Source organism: Podarcis liolepis (genome assembly GCF_965112155.1).
Source record: "Podarcis liolepis genome assembly, chromosome: 1".
NCBI lineage: Eukaryota > Metazoa > Chordata > Lepidosauria > Squamata > Lacertidae > Podarcis > Podarcis liolepis.
Window position 1 is genome coordinate 90,967,890 of NC_139554.1, and position 16,014 is coordinate 90,983,903.

Below are 16,014 nucleotides of genomic sequence, written 5' to 3' on the forward strand. Positions count from 1 at the left end.
CGCGGGGTGGTGGAGGTTGGTGCTACCAAACTCGATCAGCCACTGAGGAGGAGGCGGGGCGCGGAAAAGGGGGCGCGGCCTCTGGGAGGAGAGCGCGGGGTGACTCCGCCCCCTCGCCTCGGCAGGGCGAAGAGGGGTGGTTTAGCCTGGCAGCGGCAGAAGTGGAGCGGCTCCGTTGCGCGCTGGTCGGTGAGAGAGAGCGAGAAGAGAGAGGCAGGAGCGGGCGGCTCGGGGATGAACGGGGCGGCCCCGCCGATCTTCGACTGCAAGGAGCGCGCCCTGCTGCTGGGCGAGAGCTTCGAGAGGCAGCCGCGCTGCGCCTTCCACACCGTGCGCTGTGAGTGAGGAGAGTGGAGTGGAGCCACCGGTTGGGAAGCAGCAGGGGCTGCCAGGCAGGCAGAGAGGGAGGGAGGCAGGCGGGCGCCTCGAGCCCGTCCAGGTTGGCGTCGCGAGGTGGGGAAGAGTTTGGGTGAGGAGAGATGGCTCCCTCGTAAGTGAACGCCCGACAACTTCATAGCTGGTGTCTATGTAATAACGATGGGTGGTAACTTGCTAATCGCCGTCGTCATCATTGCTATTATGTTGGAAGCAGGAAGGTTGGCATCTGTTTGGAAAGGAACCAAACTGCTTCATCTAGAGCTAAGTCAGAAATTTTGGAAGCGACGGGCACTTTGGACTTGCTGCGGGATTTTTTTTGGGGGGGGATTGTTTTCGCAAATACCACGAACAAATGGAGGGAAAGAAGCTGTCACTGGGTTTACCATTGTAAGAGTTCAAGAAAAGGAATAAGGCTTTAAAAAAATACCTTTATTTGCTCTATATGAAAAAGCTCCATACTTTGAAACCTATCAGAAATATTAAATTCAGCATTCAGTGACATCCAGTGAACTTTAAGAACCCATTGTGTTTTTAAAAGGGATGAAGAAAACCAAAGGTGACCTGTCAAATCTAATTGGAAGGTCTGCATGGAAATGGGGAGATCTGAGGTATTTTGGTGTGTTTGGAGAGAGGAGGCATAGGGGACGAGTAGAGTGTCTAGATATTGCCCAACGACAGTCTCTACCACAACAATGATATAAAGATGAGCATAACTATAGGTTATTGTGAGTTTGATTTTTTAAAAAAAAATAAGGCAAGAGACTGTTTAAGGTGTTGCAGCTAGGGAATATAAAACAAAGCCATGCACTTCTTTTTGTAGATGATGTATATTTGTATCTCATGCTCATGAACTCTTCTAAGTTCACAGAGGAGCAAAAGCCAGGCACTCACTCTCTGAAATCATGGCTTCCATGCTCACTAGATGTAGGCAACATTTAGTTTTCAAATATCTAAATATTTCGTGCATTTGTGGCTTTTAATGAATTTAAGTATCACTCTTCCAATGGAGCTCAGGGTAATACATGCAACCTATTATATAACAAACACAATGCTAAAAGGAGATCTTAGCAACTCATTAAAACATAGCTGCATTTACACTGCAATCTTTTACATGCTTATTTGGAAGTAAGCCAAAAGGTGATGGTGTTTACTCCCTTGGAAATTCAAATAGTAGTGTATGGGTTTGAATTGGCTTTAAAAAAGACCTGTTAATTTGGAGTTGAAGCTAGTTCCTAGCCATGTGGAAGTTTGAGATCTATTTATTTAAAACTTAAACACTTTGTTACAGTGTCAATAATTAACAGGCTTAGTTAACAGGATCAAGACCAAACTGGCAGTAACAAGTGTATTTTTAGTATACTATTATGAAATATTTCAAGAAAGCAGTATGTTTTTAAAGCAAGCAAGCAAGCAAACAAACAAAGAAAAGTTATGTGTCACATTGTCCTGACCTCACTGGGTGTCAGCAAATTCAATATTTTATTTTACTAATGCCTATGGTAAGTCAGAAACTCTTGGTAGATCCTGTTTCTTTGGACTATAATAGAATGCAGAAGGCTACAAAATAGAAAATAAAGCTGAAACTTAATCTTTTAGAGCATTACTGTGTTTCACTAGAAGGATTAAAATCACTATATATAACTATTGAGAGTTCTATTTGTTACAAGGATTTGGGGTAATTTCATTTGTACTTGGGCAATATTTGTCTTTAGGTCTGAAAGTTCGTGAACCTTAGTTCTCCATTATTTCTCTTGAAAATTAGGTGCAAGTGAATTTCAGTGCTCTATTTAAAAATCATTCAGCATATCTTGGTGAATTTATACAGCTCCTACGTGTGGTGAATCTATGATAGGTATTAAGAAAACCTTCTGGTCTGTGCACATTTTGCAGTCTTTTGGATAATAATGGAACTTAATGTGGCAGACAAACTAGCATTAGAAAAGATATGAACAGAATGATCCAGCACCCTCACCTTCGCCTTGTGACAGGATCACTGTTTAAGGGAGTACAGTGGTACCTCGGGTTACATACGCTTCAGGTTACAGACTCTGCTAATCCATAAATAGTACCTCAGGTTAAGAACTTTGCTTCAGGATGAGAACAGAAATCGTGCTCTGGCGGCGCGGCGGCAGCAGGAGGCCCCATTAGCTAAAGTGGTGCTTCAGGTTAAGAACAGTTTCAGGTTAAGAACGGACCTCCAGAACGAATTAAGTACATAACCAGAGGTATCACTGTAGTGAAAAACATGACCTAATATATGTAACTGTAACTTTTTTACTTAGATGATTTCAAACCAGCCTCCATTGATACATCTTGTGAAGGAGATCTTGAAGTTGGTAAAGGCGAACAGGTGACAATAACTCTGCCAAATATTGAGGTGAGATTTGCTGTTCCCTTTGAGGGGAGGAGTCTAGCTGATTCTTAAACTGTGGCACTCTTTTGTAATTACATGAAGAATGTGGCAGTAACATATGCTATGGTTGTGCCGGTGTTAAACCAATGTACTCTACTTCACATATTTACTGGGTGGATGGGGAAATCCACCTGGGTGGGGTATAAATCATCATCATCATTTCATTAAAATGCAATGGTCATACATTTGGAAGGCACAGCCAATCAGAGTTCAACATTGAGGAAGGCATATCTGTACTGTTCACTTTATTGATTCTTATCTCCTTCAACCCTGCCACACACACTTTGGGTAGCTTTGACACATGGGTAGAGCCATCCACCTGCCAATTATCTGATGGCACAATAACATCCTTTCTTGCCAAATGCTTTGCCTCCCAGACGGCACTAGGGAGTTCTTGATGGAGACCTTACTAGGGCAACTGATCCCAGTGGGGCTCTCTGTCAATGAACCCTGCTTGCAAAGGAACAATCGGAGGATTACTTTAAGTTCCTTGTTGTTTCTTTTGAACCACATCCATACCTGCCCACTTGTGATTCCCAATACAGTAACTGGTATTCAGAGGCATACTGCCTCTGACAGTATGATGCCTAGCATGGGACAGGTGGGAGGAACAGCCTCACAGACCAAATTGGGACCCATACAGAGGCTGATTAGTTCTGCGGGCTGGAGTCTCTCCACCCCTGATGTATTGATACATATTTTTGCTGTTATGTTGTAAGCTGCATGGTCATATTTATGTGGAAAAGAAGCCTTGTCACCTCCCTGACCTGTTCTTCATTTTACATTAATTATTTCTCTTATTCACACTAGTATTTGGCCAAAAACAATTTTGTGGTGTTTATAATCTTTGTTTCATGAGAGATGTTTGCATTTCTCAGATAGGAGTGACTTTTTTGAGGCTATGTTGTGAAACTTATGATGAGATAGCTTAATGTTCATTTTTTAAAATATGCCAAAAATACCCTCAGTAAATAATTGGCAGGCTAGAAAGCTCAAATGGTTGTGTTAAAGTGATCAAAATGGATTGTGAAAAGGCTGTATGCAACCCTGACAACAATAAGCACAGTGTTCTGTGATAGTTTCCCTTTCCCCATATTCTGGTATAGATTTTAAGAACAAAAGATGAAGGGAGTATAGTTCGATCTTTGTTGGTGGTGATTGATGGTTACTGGTGCCAACAAGCACTTGCTTTTTTATTACCGCTTCATAATTGATAGATTATGTTAATAAAGGAGTTGGTTGAAATTTTATTTGGTTATATGACAGGTTAGGAGAATGAGTCAGCTTTCAACTGGATGGAATTCAGCATCTTGAGAGGAACCTTGAAAGAACTAAAAAAGAAAAAAAAAGCCACTTGGTCAATGAAAAGTCAATCCATTTTCATATTGAGACCGCATTTTGTAATAAATCTTGGAGTCCTGCAAAATCACTGCAGCAAAACTGGCTTCATTCTCTGCCTTCTTATAATAATGAAATACATGCTGTTAGCACAGTGTGTTGTGAAAAGTGCAGGATTTAAAATCATGAAGTAGACTCTTTAAAAAAGCAGTTCTAGAAGTGCCTGTAGTAGGAGTAATTTTCTTCTGATTTAAAATAGGGTTCTACTCCACCAGTAACAGTTTTCAAAGGTTCCAAGAAGCCATACCAAAAAGAATGCATCTTGATAATTAACCATGACACTGGAGAATGTAGACTAGAGAAACTTAGTAGCAATATCACTGTGAAGAAAACCAGGTGGGTGGAAAAATTGGAAACACTCTTGTTTTCTTACTCATTATGAAAATTCCATAGTAAAAGCAATTTTGTCTAAATTAGGAAAAAGAAAAACTGACCGCTACTTTCTTTTAAGAAGGAGACTGAAGCAATGACCCAGTTCACATGTAACACTAAGCCAAACCATGGCTTTGCACAAGCATGTATATGTGTGAGTTCCCAGAATGAAGATCACGGCTGCTGCACTCCTCCCCCTGCCCTGTTGCTATCATACTACCTGGGGTTAAGCCGTAGTTTGATTTGACAATAAGTTGAAACTAGGGCTTGTGGCTTGTCTCACTCCAGACAAACCAGAATCTGTAACCAAGGTTCTTGATTTACTACTCATGGTTTGTCTTGTGACCTAGTTCCTTAAGCCTATTGATTTCAACTCAGAAAGTTAACATTGGATATCATCACCCAGTTCAATTTGTTTGCATTTTTGGGGTGGTGTTTGGATAACATTTCACTGGAACCTGCACAGACTTAGCATTTGTTAAGTACTGCACATAAGAGCTTTCTTATTATCCATCAAAAGTGGTGAAAAATCAGTTCTTCTAAAACTACTTGGAAACAAAATAAATGGCTTTATAGGATTTACAGATACAACTTTCTTTTTCAACCCTTTCATACAGAGGTGAAGGAAGCAGTAAGGTCCAGTCTCGTATTGGGCAACAGCAACAGCTAATTCGAAATGCAAATAAGATTCCAAATAGTGTTAAATGTTCTCCACCAAAAGAGAAGATGTCTCCACCACCTTCTCCTATGGATGATATTGAAAGAGGTAAGTTGTAATTGAATCTCATGTTGTTCAGAGTCTTAAATTATTCTGTAGTTTGAAGGTTTTGAGGTTGGAGCCCATGACCTAATTTTCATTTATGTGGTAAGCTTGTCTAGTCTTTGCAGCTCACGTGACTGAATGCTTCCCTCTCACTCCCTGCCCCAGCATGTAGAGGAATGCATAATGGTGGGAAGGTTCTAACCTAGCTGTTCCCTGGCATTCCAGTTTTCTATGTGAAGGAATCATTTTTTTTCTATGGAAGAGATTTCAACTACAGGAGCCGCTCCTTTGTAGTCTGAAGTGGTTCAGCCCATACATAGATTTACCACCTTAGCAAGAAATACGCTTGTGTTGCATTTTTTCTAACCCTATATTGTCTTGAAGTAATGATTACCAGGCTCCAACCAGCCAATGCCATGTCTCTTTCACAACAAAAGTGGCACAGGTCAGCTTTTGAATTAGCCCTTTAAATATGGTAGCCTTCAAAAGTTTTTACTCTTCTGCTTTTTACACAGAAGATGGTGGAGGATGGTCAGAACTGTCCATCCCCTTTCCAGCTTCTCTTAGGAATAAAAAGCACAGGAAGGGGTTTCACCTCGCCCACATCCAACATAGAAGTGCAGCAGGCTGGAAGCAAATAAATGGATTACTCCTTCTCTTCACCACTTGTTTGTCAATGGATGCCCAGGTTGAAGTTTTGCCTCCTGTGTGTCCAGCAACCAAATGCAATGGGCTGGTGAAGGATGGATTGCTCTGTTCCTCTTTCATCGGCTTGCTTCATTTCTGTGTTGACTTGGGAAGAAAGGGGGTTACTTACTCTGCAACCATCATGGATAGCTCAGCCAGTAAAGTATGAGACTTTTAACCTCGGGGTCGTGGGTTCAAGCCCCATGTCAGACAAAAATTATTGCAATGAAGGGGGTTGGACTAGATGACTCTCATGGTCCCTTCCAATTCTATGGTTCTATTGGATAGAGTGTCTGGCCATCTATTGAGAGCATACAAATAGTTTTAATACTACATGCTTCCAGTTCAATAGTTGTTAACTAAACTTAATAGAAATTGTGTGAAGAGGTATCAGAAGCATTTGCAGTCTTGTATTTTAGCGACTATCAAGGCTTGCTTACATAAGGCTTCACTCTCTTTATGGACGAATACATTCAAATAAAAGTGGTTTCACAATCATAAATGGAGAGCCCATCCCTTGAAAAAACAAAGACATATGAGTGGAAAGAAGTGTTACAGAAGTCCTTGTGGGATGGGTAACTAGAGCAAATATTAATGTTTTGTGTTATCGCTGAAGGACTGTTCAGACCTAAGATACTGAAAATGTTCAGCCATTGTTTGTTCCACATAGAACTGGCTACAAATCCCCTGCTCTGACCTTATTTATCTCTACCATCCCAGCTACCACCAGAAAAAGTAGTATGGTATGACATAAAAAGGCTAATGACAACAGTGTACTGTTCTGTTAGTGTTGAGTAATCATTTGGGTCTTCCTTCCATCTTAGTCTAATGATTGCTGACAGCTTACATATATCATTAGGTCTCCATCCTCTTCTTCTTCCCTTAATTGCTTGAAATGGTCTCATTTCCTTACCTGAGGTGTACTTGCCGATTACATAATTTTGCTATATGTTGTTTAAGGCAAGCTTAGTCATATATTTATAAGATTTCCTTCATAACCCTGAGGGCAAGATTCTTTTAGAGCATTAACCTAAAAACTTTACAAATTTAAAAACTATCCTGGTTGCTTAGGTACACCTTTCAGAGCCTTGGGTGGCCAGATAACTGGCAATACATGGCTGCCTTAAATTCTAATGTGCACCATGAGGAAAGGATTATGGGTAATACCTTATTCTGCATGCAGTCACTTTAAATAAATGCTTCTGGTGGCTTAAAAGTAACTTAGTAGAATTTCATACTCTGTTCATTTGGCCAGCTGAACTTCCTGCTGAAAAGTTGGGGCAAGCAGCAGGAAAGGAAGATGTTACATGTTGAATTAATGCTGGCAGATGGTTGCTCTATTTATTGATAACTAGGACTGAATCCTTGAGTACACAGTGCAAAAAATGGAATTTCTCATGCAGGTGTTTCTTTGTAACTATAATGGGAAAATCCTGTCATTTCTTTCCTTGAACAGTTGCTAAAAAGTAGCCAGTGCTGCAGGGGAGGGTGTTCAAGGGCACATGAGACTCTTCTAGAAGGGTTGGTTAGTTTGGTTTAAAACTTGTTCTGAGTGACTCACAAAATCCCAAAGCTGTTTTCCCACATTCTAGCAGCCGCATCATTATGCATAAAGCATTGTGTTACCTGATAGTTTCCCATCGAGAAACTGGCTTTTGTGCTAGAGCCCATGACGGAAGCATGGGAACAGTAGCATTACTGAGCAAGTTGCTTTGTGTGCAAAAATGCACTTACAAATGATAATTATGCTGGCTAAACAGTAAGCTGTAGCACTTCTGTTTGGAATGTCTATAATACAGTACAGGAGCACTACAACATTGGATTTGGGACTGGTTCAGGATCTGTCATGATGTCTTACCGTGGGTCCTTTACTTCTTTAAGTTCTAATATCAACATCTCTATAAATTAGCAGTGCTGAATTTTGCTCTGAGAACAATTAATGTCCAAGTGGTTGGCAATTTTTAAAAAACATTAATATCGTATGTTAAAATCTGATATTCTTGTAAGCCCTCTTTTAGGATTTCTAATTGCACCTTATTTAGCTATGTCCATAAAAAAAATATAAGGGCTTTACAAAGCAAATACTGAGAGACATTAGATATCTTTCCACCACTATGTGAGCCTGTGTTGGCTGTCTTTTTTTCTGAGGCTATGCTATCTTTCGTATTTGATGCCATGGAATGAGCTAGCTACATGGAAGCCACCCAGCAGACACTGAGCCTAGAATAGTTTTTTTGCCTATTGTTGTAACAGCTTGAAAAAACACTGGTTGTGGTGGTGGGATAAGTTGACTAAGGATCAACATGTGGCTGGTGGCAGAAATCAGCTGTCACATAAGCAACTCACCCTTGATAAAAGTGTCAGATAAAAGTGGCAGCTGCTGTGGCCTTAATTTGATTAAAATTTTAGGGCTGCTAGAATAATACCTGTTGTCTAATGATGTTGTGATACAGCAGTCTGGGAAGCCTGGCAATTAAATTTATCACCTTCTTCTCCTCCCTACCCTCTGCCCAGTTTGGGAAGGTTACCTTTATACCTAAGGAGTAGAATATTGATTATCAGAACTGATTGTTCTGTTTGTCTTTCCGGGAGGCATACATTGTGCTCCTATTTTATAGTTTAAGTTACTATGTGGAGTGAGGCTGAGAGATGGTGACATCAAGGCATTAAGTGATTGTTGAAGAAGTAAAGAAACTTCGAGGTGTGCAGGCAATTATTTATTGAGCCCAATGTGCTTTGAATGGAGTACCTCCTCAGTTGAACAACCAATTGAAACCAATTTCAATCCTCCTGAGAGGAGACTAGGATTTAAACTTGTAGTTCAAGAATGCGCCTGAGGAAGAATTAAATTCTAAACATGCTGAGATCAAATAAATGTTTCCTGTGCAGCTGGAAATTTTCTTCCCTTCCTTTTTTCTGCAGTTGAGACCTCTCTGCTTCTTCTTTCTTGAGTAGGGATTTCACCCTGGCTCCAACACTATCTATTACACCACACTGACAGATAAATACCATTCCTTTGCTCACTGTCTTGAGGTCACTCCCAAATACTACTCTGAGTTTGTTTATTTTCTTAGAATTTAATATTGTGATCATGTAAGTAATGAATTTAGTTCTTAAATTCTTTTCCCTTCCACTTAAATCTTATTTTCAGAGCTAAAAGCAGAAGCTAAAGTTATAGAGCAGATGAGTAGCTCTGATAGCTCATCTGAATCTAAGAGTTCATCCTCTTCATCAAGCAGTGAAAATAGTTCTAGTGATTCAGAAGATGAAGAGAGAAAGCCACCCCTTCCTCTGTCAATGCCACACCTACAGCCTTCGATGATGACTGTCTCACAGCGAGCCTTCCCAGATGTAGATGCTGGATATCACAGAAGTCGAGAGGGCACTGGCCACTTGATGAACACACTGCGTAAGTACTGGTACATGAAGCAAAGAAGCTTGTGAGATTCATACTTGAGGAATCTAAAAGGAAACCACATGCTTTTATAACTTTCTCATGTAACTTAAGCTCTGTCTGGGTAGAGAGGGTTTGACCTACTGAGGTTTAGATCAGAAGCTGGGATAAAAGCTGTTTTGACCACTGATTATGGTAAATTAAAGCTCATGCAGTTTACAATGTCATAGATGATACTGACTGCTACTGAGTTGTATACAGTGGGATTAAAACCCAGTAATTTGTTCTGGAGACATTCAGACATCTCAAAAGGAGTTGCTTAAGCGTTTAGTGCAGTATGGCCTAACTCTCAATGCAATAAAATGTCCAATCAGCAGGGCCAGACCAGATTTACTAATAAAACTGTGTTATGTGCAGTAGGGGTATCTAACAACTCTCATCATCCCTAACCATTGGCCATGCTGGCTTGGGCTGGTGGGAGTTGAAGTCCAGCAACTTCTGGAGGGCCACAGATTCCATACCTCTTTCATTTGTGGTTCTGCACCTTTGTTCCCCATGACAAAGTGAGCCATTGCTGTCTGGTAAAGCATGAAGTTGCAGAGGAGGTAAGGATTGTCATCACAACCACATGGCAATCCCCATCTGCTCCCATTTGGGGATTTGGGGTTTGTTTCAGTGTTGTCAAGGCACTGAGTGTCTCAGCACCCTAGGACCAAAACATCAAGCTCCCACTCTTTCCAGTTCTAACACTGGAGCTAGGGAGGGAAGCAGAGTATTATCTGTGACATTGCATGGAGAAAGGTTATAGGTTACCACAATATCTAGCTTAGCTTCCAAGCACAGCCTAAAATCGTGAACCCTGAATCATGTACCTTTATTCCTTTCTCTGAATCTTAGTTCAATGTAGCCAAAGCTGCACCACTCAAGCATGGGAGGAATGGTTTCATTAGACTTAGAAGAACCCTGAGCTTTGCAAAACTACTAGGGAATCTTAAAACAACCCATTGAGGACTAGGCATGCCCAATGTTCATGGATTGTTGACTGGGTGCAGCAGGTGGTTTAGAGTGGCTGGGGGGAAAGGATGGAGGAAGAAACACAGTTCTTTCTACCATTGTATCATTGGATAGTATTAAAAAAAAGTTCTGTTAGTGCAAGGACTTCTGGCTCTTCGTGGAACTTCTGCTCCCTCTCTACCCTGTAATGCCTCCTAAATCTGTTATTGGTGTTCCCCCACCCCACCCCCTGGAGCGGATTAGGGGGAGGGGAGTTTCCATGTGGCAAAAGGAAATATTTGTGCTAACAGAACTACTTTACTAGATACAACCACCCTAACTTCTGTGATCTCTATTGCCACTCAGTTAAATTTCCTGCAACTTTTTTGCTCTAACTCGTCCAATAAAAAAATAAAATACAGCTTTATGTGAGATTTATGTGGCCCATGTGCATAATGCAGAGGTCATGGAAGATGCATAAAGAATTTGGACCATGGGGCATTAGAGATCTATGGTTGGATCTCCTCTCCATTTTAAAATATATCTCAAAAATAAGCAGCTGGTGGTATAGAAAGTAGGATCCAGATGGGGACTATGGTATTGGGTGTGGATTTTCTGGTGAAAACTGCCTCCCCCAATGTGCTATTTGCCTCATCTTAATAGTTTTCTTCTAAATATGGCTTTTAATTTGCACCTGAATTCATCCTTTTGACGGGAGCTTTATGTTTAGACCAGAGAGACGGGAGCTTTATGTTTAGACCAGAGAGACGGGAGCTTTATGTTTAGACCAGAGAGACTAATGTACTGTACTGGGAAATATTCGCTACTTCATGGAAAAGAATGTTATCTGGAGTTGATAGCATGACTTTTTTAAAATTTTAGGGAATGATCTCCAGTTGAGTGAATCTGGAAGTGACAGTGACGACTGAAGGTAGTTGACATCATTTCCCTGGATGAAGATGAAAATGCATTTGTTTTGCACTACGTATGAACTGATAATAGACAGAGGAATGTTACCAACTTTGATAATAAAGTTGACTTAATTTTTCTGATGTTGTGGTTCAAGTTCATCAGCATTCTTTTTGCCAGAACTTTATATGGCTTTTCCAAATGTTTGGGTTTGGTACTTATTCTTTTTAGCTGAATCCAGAGTTTAGCTTTTACTACCTCCTGTACTTAGAAGTTTCAGACAGTTAACTACTTTGTGTAAGTTAGACATAGAGGAAGTTCTTGCTTATACATTTTGGATTGAAGTTTCATTTGAGAACCTGTGTCTGCATGTGTACGTACAAGTAAGAGAAAGCAAACAGTCGAAACCCATTATGTTTTTATTTCTTACAGCTAATGTTATGAAATAAATTGCCAAACAGCCACATGGCACTATCTAATGTTTTGAACAATACAGCAACACATTTTGAAGTTCCTTGTGTTTCCCAGTTTGCAGACTCTCACACTAGAGATTCCCCCCCCCCTTTATAATAAACTTGGCTTAACTGAAAGCTTCAGCATCTTGCTAGCTAAATGTAGAATGCTGTGCAACACAAATGTGTTTCATTAAAATTCTGTTAAGATCAATGTATTAGTTTTGATAGGAATTAAAGAAATATTAAAATATTTATCATTTCATTTTTGATTACTGTTTTTTATTTGAAACATTTCTATGGATCTTTCCTCTTTATAACCTAACAGAGTGTACACTAAGGTTTCTGATTACCTGATTGCAGTAAAACCATGAGCTATTTGAGCTTTGACAGCACAATAATGTGCATGCAATAATTTAATCAATCAAGGGTTTGTTATGGGCAAACCATTAAAAATATAAAGTACAAAATTCACTGCCTCAATAGAACCAATTATTAAGCTTGAAACTATCTACCATAGCAAGACTGAGGAATATGTCAAAATATCTGAATGTTGTCATCTGTTTGGTAATAATTAGTTTCTTCAAGGACCAGGATTGCCTCATAAGAGGATAAATTATACAGTCTCTAATGCCCTGATAAAATCTGCTGTAGAAGAATGCATGAGACATTATTTCAATCTCTTGAGTGGGTTGCAAGGACAGCACCTATTGTTCAGGAGAACTTTGGCAAATTTGCCATCCAGGACCTTGACGAACATAACATTAAAATAAGCCCAGAAAACTGTTGTTCTATATTTGAGTATTGTAAGAAATCTAGATGCGGCATACCTCTGGTAGAGGCATACCAAGTCAGACTTGCTAACCATGGTATACAATGGCTTTTTAGCTGACACATGTAAATCTTGCACATGCTTATATTTTATCTTCTGTTTACCCCTAGGAAAAAATGGCTAGGAGAAAACGGCCTTGTGAGCCAAATTAGGACTGCTGGCAGGCCTAATTTTTACCACAGGCTGGAGGTATCCCATACCTGATCTAAAGTAAAACCATGAGCAAAATGAGAAAATGCCTTCTGTGAACTCTTGAGCATGTTAGCAGGAGAGTTTGGAATGCACAGTACACGGAGGGTTGCATTATGATATAAGGAAAATTAAAGCAAAAGCTGACACATTTCTCATTATTGAAGGTGCTGCCTCTCTCTTTAGACTGATTAGTGGGAACACTTTGGTCTTAAGTTTGCTTCACATCCATCTATGTAGAATCTACTTCATTGGTGGTGCAATTTCTTACAAGCAGGGAACATTGCTTGGGAATGTTCCTTACAATTGACACACTGACACACTAGGTGTTGATTGCCTATGAAAATCCCGAGAAATTGGATCCACTCTACCTATTTGCTTGCTTCATCTACACACAGCCCACAGCTTTGTGATCATATCACACAAAGTGGCTATGGACGAAGAAAGGCACCTAAGTAAATAATGTATTGTTGATGTATAGCATTGCTTCTATTTGGCAATGGGGAGTAACCTCCTAAGCTGCTTTAATGGAATTGGTTATAGTATGTCAGTTAATAGACATTTGTCTTCTTAACTGGTGTCTTTCAAAGGCAAACAGCCATGGGATGCCTTAATGCTGCTTATTGCCTGCCTGCCTGTTTTCTCTGATAGCATAGCCATAGCAGATTGAGACAGCCAAAGCAGGTGTGGAATTGGACACTTTTCTGGAAAAAAATCCTTTTTTACCTGCTCGAACAACTGCAGATAGATGGGAAGGCATAGCAATCTAAGACTTCTCAGTTGTTTATAGAAGCCCAAGAGAAGTTAGCTTCAACACAGAGCAGAAAGCCCAAGAATGACAGAATGTGGAAACTGTCCCTTGCCCTCTTTCCTCTTCCTTTTTTCTCCTCCCTTAAAAAAGAGTCTGCAATCAGGCACAATACTGCCCCCCACCTGTTGCCTATCCACAGAATGGCCTTCCTATAGAAAATAAAATGTGGCACTTGTCTCTGAACAGCTTGCCTTCCCCTATGCTCTGAGTGTTGTCACACTGCTGCATTAACATTGGAAGTTCTGCTTCTTATTAAAAACGATTCTTTTTTTACTTTGAAAAATGAATTGTATAAATGTTTAAAAGCTGGATTATATAAGATATGTTCAGGACAGCATACTAAATGTCGGTAGATGGACAGTGTGGCGTTTGCCTCCTAGGATGGGTCATAAGGAAAGGGTTAAAATAGGTGTGGTGTGATTGGCCAGTGAGAATGCAAGGGGGGAATAAAAGTTAGAGTGGGAGGTTTTGAAAGTTAGTTGAGGTTTGGGAGTTGGGGGTTGAGGCTTGGGAGTTGAAGAAGGAAGAGGGAGGTTTAGGCGTGGGTTGGTAGAGTTGTATTGTGAGAGAGTGAGAGGAATTGTTAGGTGGAGTCAGATAGATAGTTGGAATAATCAGTTTGGAGTTGTTAGGAACTAAGAATAAGAAACTGACAAGAGAAAAATTAACTGAAACCAAAAGCTTGTTCCTGCATTTAAAAATAAACTTGATTATTTGTTTATGTTAACAACTGACTGGACTCCGTGTGTCCCCGTGAGATACGGGGTGGTGGCAGCGGAAAAAGCAATCGCAGTGGCGGCACAGGGTCAATAGACTGTCAAACGTCTGGGGGCCCTGTGTGTGATCGCCACAGTTTTTGAGGTTATAAGAAGTAGTCTAAGAGCCCCGCCACTCTGATTTGTTTGTGCACAGCTTAGGTGGTGGTGAGACCATCTCCAGTCTTCACTGAGCATTTATTCTGATTTGTTGGCAGGGTGGTTAGACCACAGTGAGCGTTTGGCGTGATTAGCTTGAGGGGTGTTTACATGTGTTCCTGGTAATCATTCATTCATCCCATACTTTTCCATGAATATCCCCATCACTTTCAGAACTGCAAGAAAGTTGGGTTTTGTTTTGTTTTTAGAAAAGTGGATTTTGTTATGCCAGGGCAACAGAGCACTTTAGTTTGCTTTAATTGCACGAACCTAAAGTTCTAGTATGTGCTTGAATCCCAAAATACTGACAGTACTGGAAGCACCATAAAATTGAATATCTTCCCTAAGCAAGTCCAGAATGGTGGAATAGAGGAGTACTTTGTCATGTTTACAAAACTGCTGATATGTCCTACTGGTGGTCTGAATGAAATGAGCTTTTACCTGTGTCTATTTGAACATGTTACAGAGAGAAGTGGATGATGCAGCATAAACTGGAATAAAGAGCATCCTATATATAGTTGCATACATTAAAAGAACATGCTAATACACTTGTTTCTTCTTTAATTCAAAACTGCCTGTCTCTTGTGCTTGTTACAGTCTGCTTGTTATAATCGATATGGCTGGATTCTGTCTTTATACAAAGTGAACTGTATAAAAATGTGAGTTTTTGCATGACCGCTAATATTATACAAATGAATTAAGTGGAAGATGTAAAGTTTTTATAGGGAGAGCATAGTTGCTTAGAGTGAAGAACTGCTCAGTCAAGTTCCTAAAAGATACAAGGTAATTGTTATCCGTCAGAAAAACATTAGCTTTTGCTCTGGGTGTGTGTGATAATAACATGTTAGATACTCTGGTTCCCACTTTAGGCCTGCCCAAAGAAACTTTCTTGACTGTAGTAGATAATATTGTTTAGTAATGCACCATCTAGCTCTAGTGCTTCTGAATAATACAGTAGTCACAGCATATATTTAAAAAGGAGGAGGGGAAAAACAATAGGCTGGTTATTGAAGGATTGCTTAACTGGCAAGAAGTATTCTAAGTGATTGTTTGTTTAATCCTACTCCTCTCTTGCAATTCATGTCAGATTGGCAAATAATCTGCTGAGCTTCTGAAGACCTCCCTGGAAACTCCCTGGAAATTGTGTATTGGCATTACTGTTTTGCATATGTGGATGTTCAGTATAGTAAATGCTGGCTGCTGGACCATTCTGTAATTTATTCTGCCTTAAGGGGAAAAAATCAGACCCACAATACTTACACAAATGATTAGATCAGATCACAGAATTGTAGAGTTGGAATGGATCACAAGGATCACCTCACTGCAATGCAGGAATCTTTTGCCCAATGTGGTGCTTGAACCCCTGACTCTGAGATTAAGAGTACTGAGCTATCCCGCCCTCTCTTAATAAATATGTCTCACACTTCCTTGTCTTCCTTATTTCTGCTTGTTGTACGATTTAAGGTTCTGCTGACAGAAGCAAGGTCTGGAAAAGTAAGTCTCTGAGGA

At 40.2% G+C, this 16,014-nt stretch overlaps 1 protein-coding gene across 1 annotated transcript; it reads left to right on the forward strand.

Moving 5' to 3' along the window:
* The first annotated feature begins 202 nt into the window (after positions 1-202).
* EAF2 (ELL associated factor 2) lies at positions 203-12,024 on the forward strand. Its single transcript, XM_083491379.1, has 6 exons — positions 203-337; positions 2,661-2,755; positions 4,389-4,525; positions 5,179-5,327; positions 9,163-9,420; positions 11,281-12,024. The coding sequence occupies exons 1-6, from the start codon at positions 235-237 to the stop codon at positions 11,325-11,327; spliced, it is 789 nt and encodes a 262-aa protein (XP_083347505.1). The 5' UTR covers positions 203-234; the 3' UTR covers positions 11,328-12,024.
* The last annotated feature ends 3,990 nt before the right edge of the window (positions 12,025-16,014 follow it).

Coding starts and splice junctions, on each gene's coding strand:
- EAF2 (XM_083491379.1), top strand. CDS start 235: ATGAACGGGGCGGCCCCGCCGATCTTCGACTGCAAGGAGCGCGCCCTG. Junction 338..2,660: donor CGCCTTCCACACCGTGCGCT/GTGAGTGAGGAG, acceptor TTTTTTACTTAG/ATGATTTCAAACCAGCCTCC. Junction 2,756..4,388: donor TAACTCTGCCAAATATTGAG/GTGAGATTTGCT, acceptor GATTTAAAATAG/GGTTCTACTCCACCAGTAAC.